At 39.7% G+C, this 14,012-nt stretch overlaps 2 protein-coding genes across 2 annotated transcripts; one reads left to right on the top strand and one right to left on the bottom strand.

The window, feature by feature from the left end:
* Window positions 1-1,756: 1,756 nt before the first annotated feature.
* LOC117257814 (galactose-specific lectin nattectin-like) lies at window positions 1,757-6,132 on the top strand. The gene is made up of 7 exons (XM_033628144.2): window positions 1,757-1,852; window positions 2,154-2,216; window positions 2,490-2,502; window positions 4,122-4,222; window positions 5,383-5,517; window positions 5,695-5,812; window positions 5,908-6,132. Exons 2-7 carry the CDS (start codon window positions 2,154-2,156, stop codon window positions 5,967-5,969), a joined length of 492 nt encoding a protein of 163 aa, XP_033484035.1. The 5' UTR covers window positions 1,757-1,852; the 3' UTR covers window positions 5,970-6,132.
* Window positions 6,133-11,216: 5,084 nt separating this feature from the next.
* LOC117257815 (galactose-specific lectin nattectin-like) lies at window positions 11,217-13,409 on the bottom strand. Its single transcript, XM_078170431.1, has 6 exons — window positions 13,292-13,409; window positions 12,981-13,046; window positions 12,390-12,746; window positions 11,992-12,126; window positions 11,733-11,844; window positions 11,217-11,437 (listed from the first exon to the last, which is right to left on the bottom strand). The coding sequence occupies exons 2-6, from the start codon at window positions 13,044-13,046 to the stop codon at window positions 11,370-11,372; spliced, it is 738 nt and encodes a 245-aa protein (XP_078026557.1). The 5' UTR covers window positions 13,292-13,409; the 3' UTR covers window positions 11,217-11,369.
* Window positions 13,410-14,012: the final 603 nt, after the last annotated feature.

Genomic DNA, 14,012 nt, shown 5'->3' with positions numbered 1-14,012 from the left:
TCCGCACTCATTCTTGCTACTCACTCCATGCTGTGTTGTGTTCAGTGTTGCCAGATCTTGGGAGAGAAACAAGCAACCAGGACCACAGACAAAATTACTTTACAAATACATTATATTTACTGCCTTTGAACTCTACCAAACCAACTAGCCAATCAAAACGTGGAAAGAATAAATGAATGAATGAGAATGAAAGTAAAGAAGTTGCAACATATTGTAGCGGTTGCTGGCCTAATACCGGTGTGCCAGTCAGAGGGTCATTCTGACAAAGAAAATATGATCTCTAATTGAACACCAGCAACCCTACGAAGAAGTTGGCAGAGTCTCCAACTCCCTCACCAAACAATTGTACACCAGAAAAATGAGCAGCAAGCCACAAAACACACAACACAACACAATTCAGCTTCCCCGCAGTGTATTATACAAAAGCCCAAGTGCAAACAACAACCAACAGCAATGCAAACAATAATAACAACCTGCACAGTTCAAACCCAGAGTCACTCTCTCAGTCTTTTTACCCCTACCCCAGTCAGTCAATATTTATTCAAAATGAGTCTCTCCAAAAGTGTCACGAGTGAGACCTCCTACTCGTCAGGGCATCTTTGCACATGAAAGCCAGACCGGCGTTATCTCCCCTTCAGACAGCGCTCCGATGCAGAGGAGACGGCAGCAGGCTCCTGGGAATTGTCGTCCAAGGCGTTGAAACGGCGGTTTATGGGTGGAACGGCGGGATGGAAGGGTGAATCCGGATGGGGTGAACAGGCGGACTAAAGAAATGGCGGACTTTACATGCTGCCAGGGATTGACAGACTGAAATGCGGACACTGGGACGGTCTGAGCCTCCTCCTCGTTGAGTCACCCAGTGAGTTCGCGCCATGTTTTAAGCAGCCATCCATCCCATTGGGTGTGCGTGTGTGACGCAGGAGAATTACTCACGTATTACTCACGAATTACTCACGTGCGTCCCTGGTGAAAATCGCTGACATGCATGGGAAATACGGCTTCTACAGGCTCGCCATAGCTTACTATCAGGACTCAGGGACCAGAATTCGGGATGGCGGACTGTCGGAATGGCATTATTTCGGTGTGGCGGCCTGTAACAGTTGGTTAAATGGCCCGTTCGGTTGGTATTTGGATAACTGGGGCTTTACTGGTATAATGCAATAGCACCACCCAACGGTGAAACTCGTGTACACGTGTACACAAAAAAAATGACCCACTCTAAATGTTTAGAGATTTATGTACACAAACTCACCCCTATGGAAAACAGAACAGAAGTACAGAGAGTTGTTGACTAGAGATGATATACCGTCTCATCTAGTTGCATTGGTTTGAACTGGGAGGTTTGTAGAACGTTGCAGAGTGGCGCATCACAAGAAGTTGCCTGTTTCTGCTCGCCTCGTCATGGATCTTTGGTTTGAACTGGGCATTAATCTATGAAGAAAGGGATGTCTCTGAGGCAGCTTTGCACACAGATACTCAATGTGGGCACTCCATTGCAATTTATTGTCTATTTGTATGCCCAAGTATTTATAGGAGCACACCTGCACAACTCACTTTGACCAGTGGTTACATCATCCTGGACTCTCCCTTCCCTGGGGTCAAATATCATTTGAGTGCCATTTTCTAATTTGTAACTGTTTGAAGAACATTCTGGTTTTTCTTCAAGTCAGAGCCAATAAATTAAACACCAATTACAATAATTAAACATTATCTTGAGATCAAAGAAAAAGGCATTGCAGGTGTTGGAGTCAAAACAACCAGAGAAGGTATATAAACTGTAGGTTTCCCTCTCAAAGACACCCTGCTACCTGCTACTGCTGCAAGTGCAACCTCACCTGATCATCACAACAAGGTCAGGCTCTCATTCCTGCCTGTCATCACTGCATCAGCTGTTTTCATTCATATCTACAGGAAAGACTTTTTATCTTTTCATTATTACATTTAATTTTCACTTTAATGGAAAATCCCCTTTTTTACAGTTTATTGTTCCTGTAAAATGTGCTCACTTTCTTTTTCCATATCACTAAAAAATAAAAAATGCTGTAAAAAATAATATTTAAAAAGTTAATTTTTGTAATTTAAGTTAACAGTTACACAATTCATATACTGATCTATGGTGCATAGTTTCATTAATATACTGTGTCTTTCCACAGATGGCATCAAGTCTTCATTTGATTGCGGTCCTCTGTTTGACCAGTGGACTGTGGATTGGAAATGTAAGTAATATACATTCATTTCAGAAAGATGTTTGTGTTATAACACCTGATCTTTAAACACTAGTAGCGTGTCTCTGAGCCCAGCATCATGATTTCAACATATCTGTCATTTCCATACTTTGTTTTCACACTAACTACCAGTGTGATGAAATGTAGTGAGTAAGGTAATGGATACTGAGCAATAACATACACAATAAAGCTCAAGTCTTAGTTAGAAAAAGAGACAAGTTCCAGTTGAGTTCAGTGCTAATGATCTTTTCTTTACGTTCACAGGCGCAGTGTCAAGGTTGGTACTTCTCAAAGTTGTATGGTTATAATACAGCAGCTGGCACTTTGTGACTGCTGTTCAAACTATTATAAGTTTTCAAATGTTTTTCTTCTAAGATTGCTGCTTTCCTGAGCAGACAAATACAGCTTTATTGATTTATAATATCTATAAACTTCCACTGTCTTCAAGCACCTATTCACTTAAAAGGATAGGTTCACAGGTTCTGTCTTAAAAAAATAGTCATGTGCCCAATTAACACTTCAACAGGTTTTACTTTCTGTAATCATTCTTCCTTTTCATAGCGGCCATTAACAGATCCCTTCTTACTGCACTTTGAGTGTCGGTGATGGGGAACAAAATCCACCGTCCTCCCTCTGTGCAAAGATTTGTTCAAAAGTTTATCCAAAGCTAATTTGAGGCTTCAGCAGTCTGAGACAGGCAACTCAAGTGGGTATCTTCTTAAAGGATAAGTTTGGTATTTTCAACCTGCACTCTGTCTCCCTGTGTAAATTGGACTGATGTGAACATAATGTTTTGTTGGTCCAGTATTGAGCAAGCGGGCAGCAGCTGGCAGCTGCAGGATGGGCTGCAATGGAATCAAACGGGGCAATTAAACACTGTCACACTATGACCATTAAAAGTGGTTATATCTCATCTGAAGTGTCTTTTTACCTTTCACTTGATCCGGTCTGTTTGTTGTTGCCTCATTGAGCAGACATCTTGTTCTGAAATATCATGAGATGTCTCTTGTTGTTGTTGTCCAACAACAGTGGAAACATGATTGAGATTTAAAGAGAATATAATAACCATAGTAGTTTACAGAAAATGTATTCCAGTGTTATCTGAAAGATTTTCAGTATCATGGATCAAATATTATTTATGTGATTTTAACAATGTGGATGAGGACTTTTTGATTGAATTGAATCAGTCTTTTTTCACCAAGTCACATGGGGAAATAGGGTCCAAGTTGAAATATGCCAAAGTTATCCTATAAGTGAAAGTCTTTTTTAGGACAAAACTCCCTCCCTGTATTATTGTTCCTCTACTGCAGCTCAACAGGAAAACACACAGAGGGAACTTTTAACTTTGGAAGATAACCAGATCAAGTGGTTAACTGTTCTTCCACTTATTCGCAGCAGATACCTCTTCTCCTGGGCCGACGGCACTAACTCCTCTTTGACTAAAGTGATAAAAAGACACTTTGCCATTTTTGTGTTTTTGTACTCACCTTAACCTAGATGCTGCTGCGGTTTATTGATACTTTACATGGACAGTTAAGACATCCTTGAAGATATTTTTGAATATTTAAAGTCTATTTTAATACAGTGTTCACATGCTATATGCATACTGGAAAAGTTAGTCATCACTCGTCCATACTGGCTAGTGAACCTTTCCTATTTTGACCTTACTGTAAAAATGGGTTAAGCTAAAAAAAAATTTGAGGCTTCAGCGATGTCAGTTCGCCACATCTTCGTCCTGTCAGTCACCGGAATAAATCTAAACCTATCCTTTAACATTTGAAAATGGTCACAAGCAAACATGAAGAATATTTTTCTTCTGTCACACTTGTATCATACCGGCCAGAATAATCAGTCTTTGTGTTACTGTTGTTCTAATCATCTACAACTGTGTTTCAGACTGCTGTGACCCCTGTAAGACCTGCCCTTCTGGTTGGACCCAGTATAAAGATAACTGTTACATGTACCACCATGCTCCAAAGGACTGGGCTGATGCAGAGGTACTTTATGGAATAATATGAGTTACAACTGCCAAACTGTGTTCATTACATATGATTTAAAAGGGACCCATTATGCTTGTTTTTAGGTTCATACTTCTCTTTAAGGTTTCTACTACAACATGTTCACATGCCTTAATAGTCAAAAAACACCTTATCTTCTTCATACTGTCTGTGCTGGGACCTGTGTTCACCAGGCCCCCAGGAACAGCAGCGGCGCTTGAAGCCAATTTTATATAGTGGCCAAACCTGGAATTACAACGTCTGGGTCTGTGACGTGGTGAAATATCACCAGCAAAAGCTTCTAATCAAGACCGGATTTGTTCCAACAGGAACATGAAATTTATAACATTGGCAACCAAGTTTAAAAATTTCCGTGAAGGTAGCATGTAGCTTCATTTAGTGATGTAGGGTAGCTGACACACTATGACATCATATTCGAGACAGAGTAGAATAAACAGCTGGAAACAGTATTCAGAACGATCTGGGGCCTGAGGTTTCAGCTCACTGGGATTACTTTTACATACGTTTACCTCTTTATTTGACACGTTGACCATGTTTATAATGAACATCCTTCATTGTAACATTACATATATATATATATATATATATATATATATATATATATATATATATATATATATATATATATATACACACAGTACAGGCCAAAAGTTTGGACACACCTTCTCATTCAATGCGTTTTCTTTATTTTCATGACTATTTACATTGTAGATTCTCACTGAAGGCATCAAAACTATGAATGAACACATGTGGAGTTATGTACTTAACAAAAAAAGGTGAAATAACTGAAAACATGTTTTATATTCTAGTTTCTTCAAAATAGCCACCCTTTGCTCTGATTACTGCTTTGCACACTCTTGGCATTCTCTTCATGAGCTTCAAGAGGTAGTCACCTGAAATGGTTTTCCAACAGTCTTGAAGGAGTTCCCAGAGGTGTTTAGCACTTGTTGGCCCCTTTGCCTTCACTCTGCGGTCCAGCTCACCCCAAACCATCTCTCATTTTGATTAGTGTGTTCTTACAAGAATCTTTCAGTAAAAGAAGCTTAATTCACTTCTTCTCATTGAACTAATTACATCTCTGAGTGATTTTCTCTCACTCCCTTTATCTTTTTCACTTCACACTTTGTCTCTTTTATCAGCGTGCCTGCATTGCCCTCGGTGGGAATTTGGCTTCAATTGCTAACCTAGGTGAGCACGACTTTCTCAAAGCCCTGATCAACAGAGTGACTGACAAAAATGACCAAACTTGGGTTGGAGCCCATGACACGACAAAGGTGAGTGATTTGACAATAAACATGATGTGATGCAGCTGTTCCCTGTGAGCCTGATACTGATTCTGTTTTTAATGTGGTAGCTGCATTGATGAGAGTCTGACGTGTGATTTGGACTACATGATGGAATAATATAATTTTTGTGACTGGACTGAACTGACCCTGAAAACTTTATTTCAGGAGGGTGTGTGGATGTGGAGTGATGGTAGCAAGTACACAAACTTTAATGGTCTGTGGGGTCCAGGAGAGCCCAACAACGGTGGCGGGAAGGAACACTGCATGGAGATGAACTACAGGGGTACGCACTGATTACCTGTTATAAGATGAATCAGTAAGTAAAATAATCATTCTGTGCAACCCTAATTGTTTCTTTTTTAACTTTTTAAATTCTAGGTAAACCTAACGACAATGCTTGCACCATAAAGAAACCTTATGTTTGTGGAAGGCACCTGTGAAGATCCCCGCCATGTCCATGTCCTGACACATCTGCTATGGTGATGTCACATCCCCACTGATGATGTCACTTCTGCCAGGGTGTCAAGCCTCGATGACATCACTGCAAGAAGATATATTGACACTTCTGATTTATGAGTTGATTCAATAAACAGATAAATCCTGTTCAGCAGTCTGTCTCACCTCTTTATAAAAGATCAGTATTTTCATGTGGACATTTTGAAAATAAAAATCAGTTGATCATTCAACCGGTTCATCTTCTGCTCAGTCAGTGGAGGAGTGTCGTAGGAGTGGCAGAGTATAGTATTATGACATACAATTCTGAAAACCTTTTTTTTCCCCTTTCAAATGAATCAAACATTCCGTGTTCCCTCACTAAATTCCGACATTATTGTGGGCCTTGAATGCAGCGCAGGCAGAGCTCTCCATGAATTCTTTCTTTACTCATCAGCACTTTGTGAGTCACTGACTAGATAATTGATCTGTCACTCCATTCAGAGCTGACCTGATCAAAGCAGATCGATGGAGCGAAGCAGCTGCTGCAGAGGCAAGTTAGACCCAGTACAATGAACGATAAACTTTTACTTTCAATGTAACTAACTTTCTGCTGCTCCATGTTTGCCAAGCACTCCAACAGTGTGGTGCTATAAGTAACCTAACACACACACATATTTCAGCAGGGCTCCTAATGAATGGTTAGCGCCAAAAATAGAAAATCTATTTGTGGTGGCAGATGTTTTGATTGTGGCAGGTGGCCACAAATAAACAAATGTGTGGGGAAAACCTGAGATAAACAAGAATAGAGATATTCCAGCCTGTCTGAATCTGCTGACGTAAAGTGTCAGATCAAATCTACCTCCTTAATCTGCATGGTGTGACAGACATCCATTTCACAAAAATTCTGAGTATTTTTCAAGAAGCCTTCATTCTGGCTTTGGTTAAAATTGTCCATCTGTCAATCCATTTCTCCAAAATAGTGTTTCCCAAACTTTTTACAGTCCTGTACCCTGTGCCGTGTATAGTTAGTTTGATTTACACATCCAAAAAGGAGGTGGAGGAAGTATGAATTCATTAAATCTGACCCCCTCTCCATAAGTCGTTGAGTAAAATAAAACAGACCGCTTCCTTAAATAGATAAACCTATACCTAAGACTTTTCTAAATATACCATTGTGATTACCTTTTAACTTTGTCACACACGCTGGTTCTCTTTTTACAGGGATAAATCACCATGGTATGCTTAACAGCTAACCTGCCCCAGAGCCAGTTTTGTTCAGAGCATCAGATCAACCTGTCAACACCTTGACCTCTGACATGTCTCACTGAGGAAAAGGGTATCCATGGACAAAAGTCAGCAGTCCCAGGTAAAAAAGCGTAGGCCCATATATTGTTATAGGTCCGTAGAATCACTTCATTGTTCACAATAATACAACAACAACCGAGGTTGTAATATTGTACCTTTAAACAGAGGCAGCGTTTTAGACTCAGGAGGCCCGTGCACCCACTATATACCTCCTTTAATGAAGTAATTCCTCTGCTTCTTTTGTCCATTTAATGTCAAACAAAGTCATGTAATGACAAGTACAACGCTGCTGCTGGCCATATTACTCATGATGATCCTGGGCCTTTCTCAAACCAACCCCTACACCCTCTCCCTACTCACTTTCAATCAGTTTCTGCCTTCACGCGGATGGTCTGTCAAATTGAGTGCCATCCCAAACCAACTAAGGAGTGAAAGTAAGTTCTAAAACCCTCCAACAGCGAGTCTGCATCGATGCCGGCTTAAGCCCTGTTTCCACCAAACACTTTCTGTATGGTACCTTTGGAACCAGCAGTAAGCCTTCAGACATGGTACCTAGAACCTCAGTCTGTTCAGACAGTCCTCTTAAATGTGGGCGGGGTTGTTGTCACTCACTGCTCCGTCCAGCACTCGCTGTATTTCCTCATCAGCAGTGACACAGATGGAAGTCTGCACCTGCAGGGTTCAACATAACATTTTTTCCCCACTTGCCCCCCGGGCCAGTAGTTCAGAGTTTTACTGGCCCAAGTAAAAAAGAGAGAGAGAGAGAGAAAAAATGAATATAAAACTTCATTTCATTTAACTCCATTATACCTCATTGTAGTGCGTGATGGTCTATACAGCAGTCCTTGCAGAAACTGATGTATGATGTCACAGCCTCTGTGTACTCATCCACTTCCTAGATGACCTCACAACAGGTTTACAGAGCTTTAACTTCTGCCTGTATGAGGGAATCAGGTGGACGGTGTTGTGGTCAGAGTGGCCCAGTGCAGCGCGGGGGACGGCGTGATAGGCGTTGTTAACAGTTGTGTAACAGTGATCCAGAATATTCTTCTCTCTGGTTGGACATTTTATAAACTGTTTGTATTTGGGGAGTTCATGTGTGAGGTTACCTTTGTTAAAGTCGCCAATGACAATAACTAAGGAGTCTGGGTAAAGTCCGCTCCACACACAGTAGCTATCTGGTCGGTGAGCGTGCGCTGTGCCTCCTGCACGTTGGCCTGCGGTGGGATGTAAACACCGACCAGAATGAATGAAGCAAACTCATGGGGGGAGTAAAAAGGTTTGCAGTTGATGAAAAAAAGATTCCAGATCAGGAGAGCAGTGCTGCTGGATCACTGTCACGTCATTACACCAGCCACTGTTAGTATAAAAACAGATACCTCCACCTTTAGTTTTGCCGGAGAGTTCCGTGTTACAATCCGCTCTAAAGACTTGGAAGCCTGCCAGCTGCAGCGCAGAGTCCGGTATCGATCCACACAGCCACGTCTCCGTGAAGCACAAAACTGCAGATGTAGAAAAGTATCCGTTTTTCACCATCAGTAGCTGAAGTTCATCCGGTTTAATGGCCAGTGAACGCACATTAGAGAGAAATATACCTGCATGGCAGCGGTGTGCGGTGTCCGCGTTGGCAGAGACGCACAAGCGCACCAGCACGTTTCTCCCTCCTCCGGTGTTTCACTGCACGAGCAAAGGTGAGGGCACCTTTGGCCAAAAAGCCCAATAAATCCACTGAAGGCTCGAGAAAAGTGGGATAAAAATCTGCTGGAGTTGTTCCCCTGACAAAAAAAGCCTTACAGCATCACTGGCCCGAGCGGGCCTGTGACCTGTCAGTCAACTTGCCCGACATACTTTTTGATTGGCCCCGGGCCATCGGGCCATCGGGCCATGGGTTATGTCGAACCCTGACCTGGTTTATCGTCCACAGAACGAGGCTGCACGCCCACATTTTCAGAACAAAATAGAACAGGCTGCAGCGAGAGTCTCTCTCCATGGGATATTTAAAAATAGCAGCTTTGTGCATTTAGTCCTTCTCAGGCAAGCTCAGGGGTTTAGTGTTGCTGTAGCCTAACGCTACGTGGCTCTTTTTTTTCTCAGTGTGGGGATTGCAGTTCACATAACCTGGCAGAAATTAATACATATAAACGCTTGAAGATCCACTCAGTACTAAAGGTGTATGTCATATGAAAACTTAAGTAATGGTCAGAGTTGTCATATAGAATACTAAAGGTATGCTGATGGATTCATGTCGACACCTCGTCCATTGAGTGACATTACAAGCTAATGTTCCACCTTAATAGTTGCTGGCAGGCGGCCCACAATGTTACCTGCTCAAACTAACATAGACATTTATATGCCTACTGTCATACAGAGGTTAACATATTAAGGGTCGTATTACATAAAGGATAAAATATATCCTTCTCCAGTCGCTACAAAACAGTCGCGCTCATTTAATTGTAGTGCTGGATATTTACAACTGTTAACAAAAAGCGAGCAGCTTATAAACAGAGTGAAAAGCCAAAAGATGTTTACAAAAAAAAGAAATGCTACCAAAGAAGCTTAGGAGTAAGTTTTATTTTTACTTATGTATGTATTTATTTATTTTTTATATATATATCAATGTATCAAGTTATTTTTTATGATAAAAACATAATATACAAAAATTAAGGTAAACAATAGCAGCACACAGATTAAATATAAGTAATATATATATGATGAACATAAAATTGTATTAAGCTTTTTTTTTCTTCATGGTTGTAGTTAAGTTATAAGTTGCAGCAGTTCCTCTTTCTGCTGCAGAGAGGGAAGTTTGTCCCAAAGCTTGCTGCTGTGTTTATCTCCTACATTTTAATGAAAGGAGCTTCATTCAGCTGTGAACATGACTGCAAACGTAGTTATACTCCATGATGGAGTGGGAGTGTGTCGGGTCAGTTTTTTGTAAAGGCCACCTCCTCCCATCTAATAACACATGCTGTAGCACAGTTTGTTCTGTAGATGGTGCTCTCACATTAAATGGATGTCTTCATTCTGGCTGGGTTAAAGTGGCCCCAGTTTGTGCCTCTCGTGTAACAGCACATATGTGCAGTTTGGATAATAAGGTATTGATACTGATATTTGATATTAATTTCAAATGTAAAAAAAAGGCATGGACATACAAACAAGTAGACAGACAAAAAGAAAGTAATATTTACAAATAATGAAAAGTAGTTGTCAGGGTATCGTTGGTTTGACTTACACATTCTCTCTCATCCACTGCTGTAAGAAACAGAGCTGGGATTTCTGTCTATCAATATATCGTTCCCTTTTTCAGACGTCCTCGGATTTGGGATTCTACCTGTGAGCTCAGGTCCAACACTTACAAAGAATTGATTAAAACTGTTAACCACATCATTCATGTCATAAACTTCATTATTATTATCAATAAAATACTTTTTAGTATGTCCCATATTCCTCTAATATTGTTTTTGTTATAATTTAATAATTTCTTATAGAAATCGTTCTTGCTTGATCTTATAAAATTAATTAGTGTATTTTTTAAATGTATTTTCTGCCTCTAGTTTTGTGTTTTAGGAAAGTTAGGAACTTAATGAACAATACAAGGTGCAATAAATTGTACCAACAACTGGACACACTGTACTTCACTGCACTGAGAAGTGTCAACTTAGGTTGAGGAGCTGGTTTTCCTTTATTGCAATGTTTTTATTGTGACCATGTGTTGTGTTACTGAATACATTGTGTAGTGTGTATTTGTGTAAATTTCAGATGTTACATAGGTTGTGTTTGATATTTATGTGACTGTGATTTTATGGTATGAACCTATATGAAATCTTTTTGGAGACTGAACCATAATCTGAAGTAAAATCAGTTGATTGAAAATGTTTCTGAACAGTTTTATGGAAAAACTTTGGTGGATGAGATGGTAATACAAAGATATGAGGCACACTGCTGAACAGGATATACAGTATGTGTTTATTGATGAGGCTGAAATCAATTTAGAACTGTCAAAAGATCTTCCAGCAGTGATGTCATGGAGGCCTGACTTCCTCTCAAGTGAAATCGTCAGTGGGGATGTGACCACGGTGAAGTGTCATGGAGTGGAGTGATTATACATGTCTGGCGCAGACAAAAGAACTCTTGTGATCGCAACTCATGTCGTTGACAACATTCTTTCCTGTAGACAACAGATAATAGCATGTTAAAAGGTTCTGCTAGACGGTATTTACATCACAAAACTTTATTCATATCACACTTTCCTAAACCTGGGTTATTGCTTCACTGTTGCAAATGAAAGTTCATACTAAAAACAAACAAAAAGGAAAACAAAATTCAAAGTATGAATAAAACAAAATACAATAATGATGTAAGGATACACCACATTAGGAGTTACATAAGATCCCTTTTTTTTTTTTTTTTTTGCTTCTCAGTAAAAATCCCAACCAAGAAGAAAACAGTTAATCAAGTTTTACCTTCAAAGTTAATCTCCATGCAGTGTTCTTTTCCACCACTGTTGTTGGGCTCCCCTGTGCCCCAGTCTTTGAAGGTAAATGGTGAACCATCACTATTCAGCCACACACCTTCCTGAAAGACGAATGTGCTTTTTATTTTTTACATAGCCTTTAACTTAATTCATTAATTTCATTTAATGTATTTCAGTTGTGTTTAAACTGTAGTGCTTCTTATCAAAGATTGGGTACAACATATACATTAAAGAATAGGTGGACTCACGCCTGATGCATCGTAGCCTCCAAGCCAAGTGGTTGTATGTGCACCAGTCAGTCTGAAAATCATATTTCTGAGGTAGTCGTAATCAGCTTTGGTGTGAATGGATGCCAGATTTCCACCAATAGTGGTGCAGAAATGCTGATAAAGGAAAATGAAATGTGGAGCAAAAAAGGACAAAGAGTGAGAAAAAATAGGACAGAGAGATTAAAAAATATTAGAGACAAAGTCCACAATAAAATTCTGTGTGTTTCAAACCAATAAAGTGTCATATCAGTAGCAGATAATAGTTAAGCTGTGTTATATGAATGTCTCATTCATATAGAAAGCTACAGCGGCTGTGGCTCAGAGGTAGAGCGGGTCGCCCACCAATGGATTATGACTGAATTTGTTTCAAAATGTACCTCGGCGTGAGACCAGGTCTTTTCAGTGTGGTGGAACTGCAAACACCGTTCACCAAAGTGAGCCCAACCAGGAGGGCAACTTTTGCAGCAGTGATCTGTAACACAATTGTAGATGAATAGGACAATTGTGCAAAAAGCCTCCAGCTGTTCAAAGCCAGAGGATGTGAGAATATTGTTCCTCAGCTCAGTCTTTATAGACAGCCCAACAAAAAGAAGCTGTTGAGCACAGAGCAATCTTAAAAATGAAAAAAAAAAAAAAAATTGTAGTCCTATCAATAATCTGATGTGCAGTGACAAAGTGGCAACTACAGTATTTCCCCTCCACCATTCTGAGAAATACCAACCTTCACATGATGCCTGTGGAGATAAAGACATCTTTAGTGTCAGACTCATCTTAGATTTGCCTCCATTTGTTAATATGACGAATGTGTTTTTTCCACTTTCTTTTTACAAAATGTTAATAAAACATTCATATTTCATTTTAGAAGCATGTTTTTGGGCTGGAAGAGCTCCCACGGGACTGGTTTTATGTTAAAGTTTAGGTGTTATAACACCAAAGATCTTTTTAAAGTAAATATACATATTACTTACGTTTGCTCCAATCCACAGTCCACTGGTCAAACAGAGGACCACAATGAGAAGAAGACTTGATGCCATCTGTGTAAAGATATAGTATAATAATAATGCAAAATGTGAATTTAAATTACAAAACTAAAAGCTGAAAAATTCTTCTTAGAGCGACGGTGTTTGGTGATACAGGAAGACAAAATAAAACAAGTCCTGGTAACGAGCTACACATGAAAAAGTGAAAGTGAAAATTAAATGTAATAATGAAAAGATGACAAGTCTTTTCTGTAGATATGAATGAAAACAGCTGATGCAGTGATGAAAAGCAGCCTTACCGTGTGATGACCAGGTGAAGTTGCACTTGCAGCAGTAGCAGGTAGGAGGGTGTCCTTGAGAGGGAAACCTACTGTTTATATACTGCCGTTGGGTGCCTTGACTCCAACACCTGAGCATAGGATCATGTTTAATCATCATAAATAATAATGAGTAATCTCTTGGCTCAGACATGGGGGAAAACTGGAATGCTCTTCAAGGAAAGTCATAAGTTATGGATATAGTGCCTTTTTGCCTCTCAGCTACAGGATGTGCTCCAGATATTCAGATAAAAATTGTTATTCATATAACACTTTTAATTTGCTCCCATTTTTCCCAGGTTCAAACTAAAGATCTGATCATTTTTCTGTTCGCAAAAAAGACTTATTTCTCTAAGATATTTTGTTGCAACTTTGTGTCACTGTGTTGTGTGACCAAACTGCAGATTTAACAGTGGCCTTTTATTTTGACCAGCCCAAGGCACACCTGTCAGGTGAATGGATAATCTTGGAAAAGGTGAAGTGATCACTGACACAGATTTTAACAAATTTACAACCAAAATTTGAAAGAAGTAAGTTTTTTTGTGTGTGTGTGTGTGTGTGTGTGTGTGCGCATCAGAAAGTCTTAGATCTTTAACTTAAACCTGTGAAAAATGTTAATTTTAAATTGTGTGTATGTCAACGTTTGCATTTTACTAGATAAGGTCACTACACAACTGTTTTAAATATCTTCCTAACAAAGAGT

The sequence above is a fragment of the Epinephelus lanceolatus genome, chromosome 8, assembly GCF_041903045.1.
Source record: "Epinephelus lanceolatus isolate andai-2023 chromosome 8, ASM4190304v1, whole genome shotgun sequence".
Taxonomy (NCBI): Eukaryota; Metazoa; Chordata; class Actinopteri; order Perciformes; family Serranidae; genus Epinephelus; species Epinephelus lanceolatus.
Note: the sequence above shows the minus strand (reverse complement) of the source record. Positions and strands in the feature narration are given on the sequence as shown.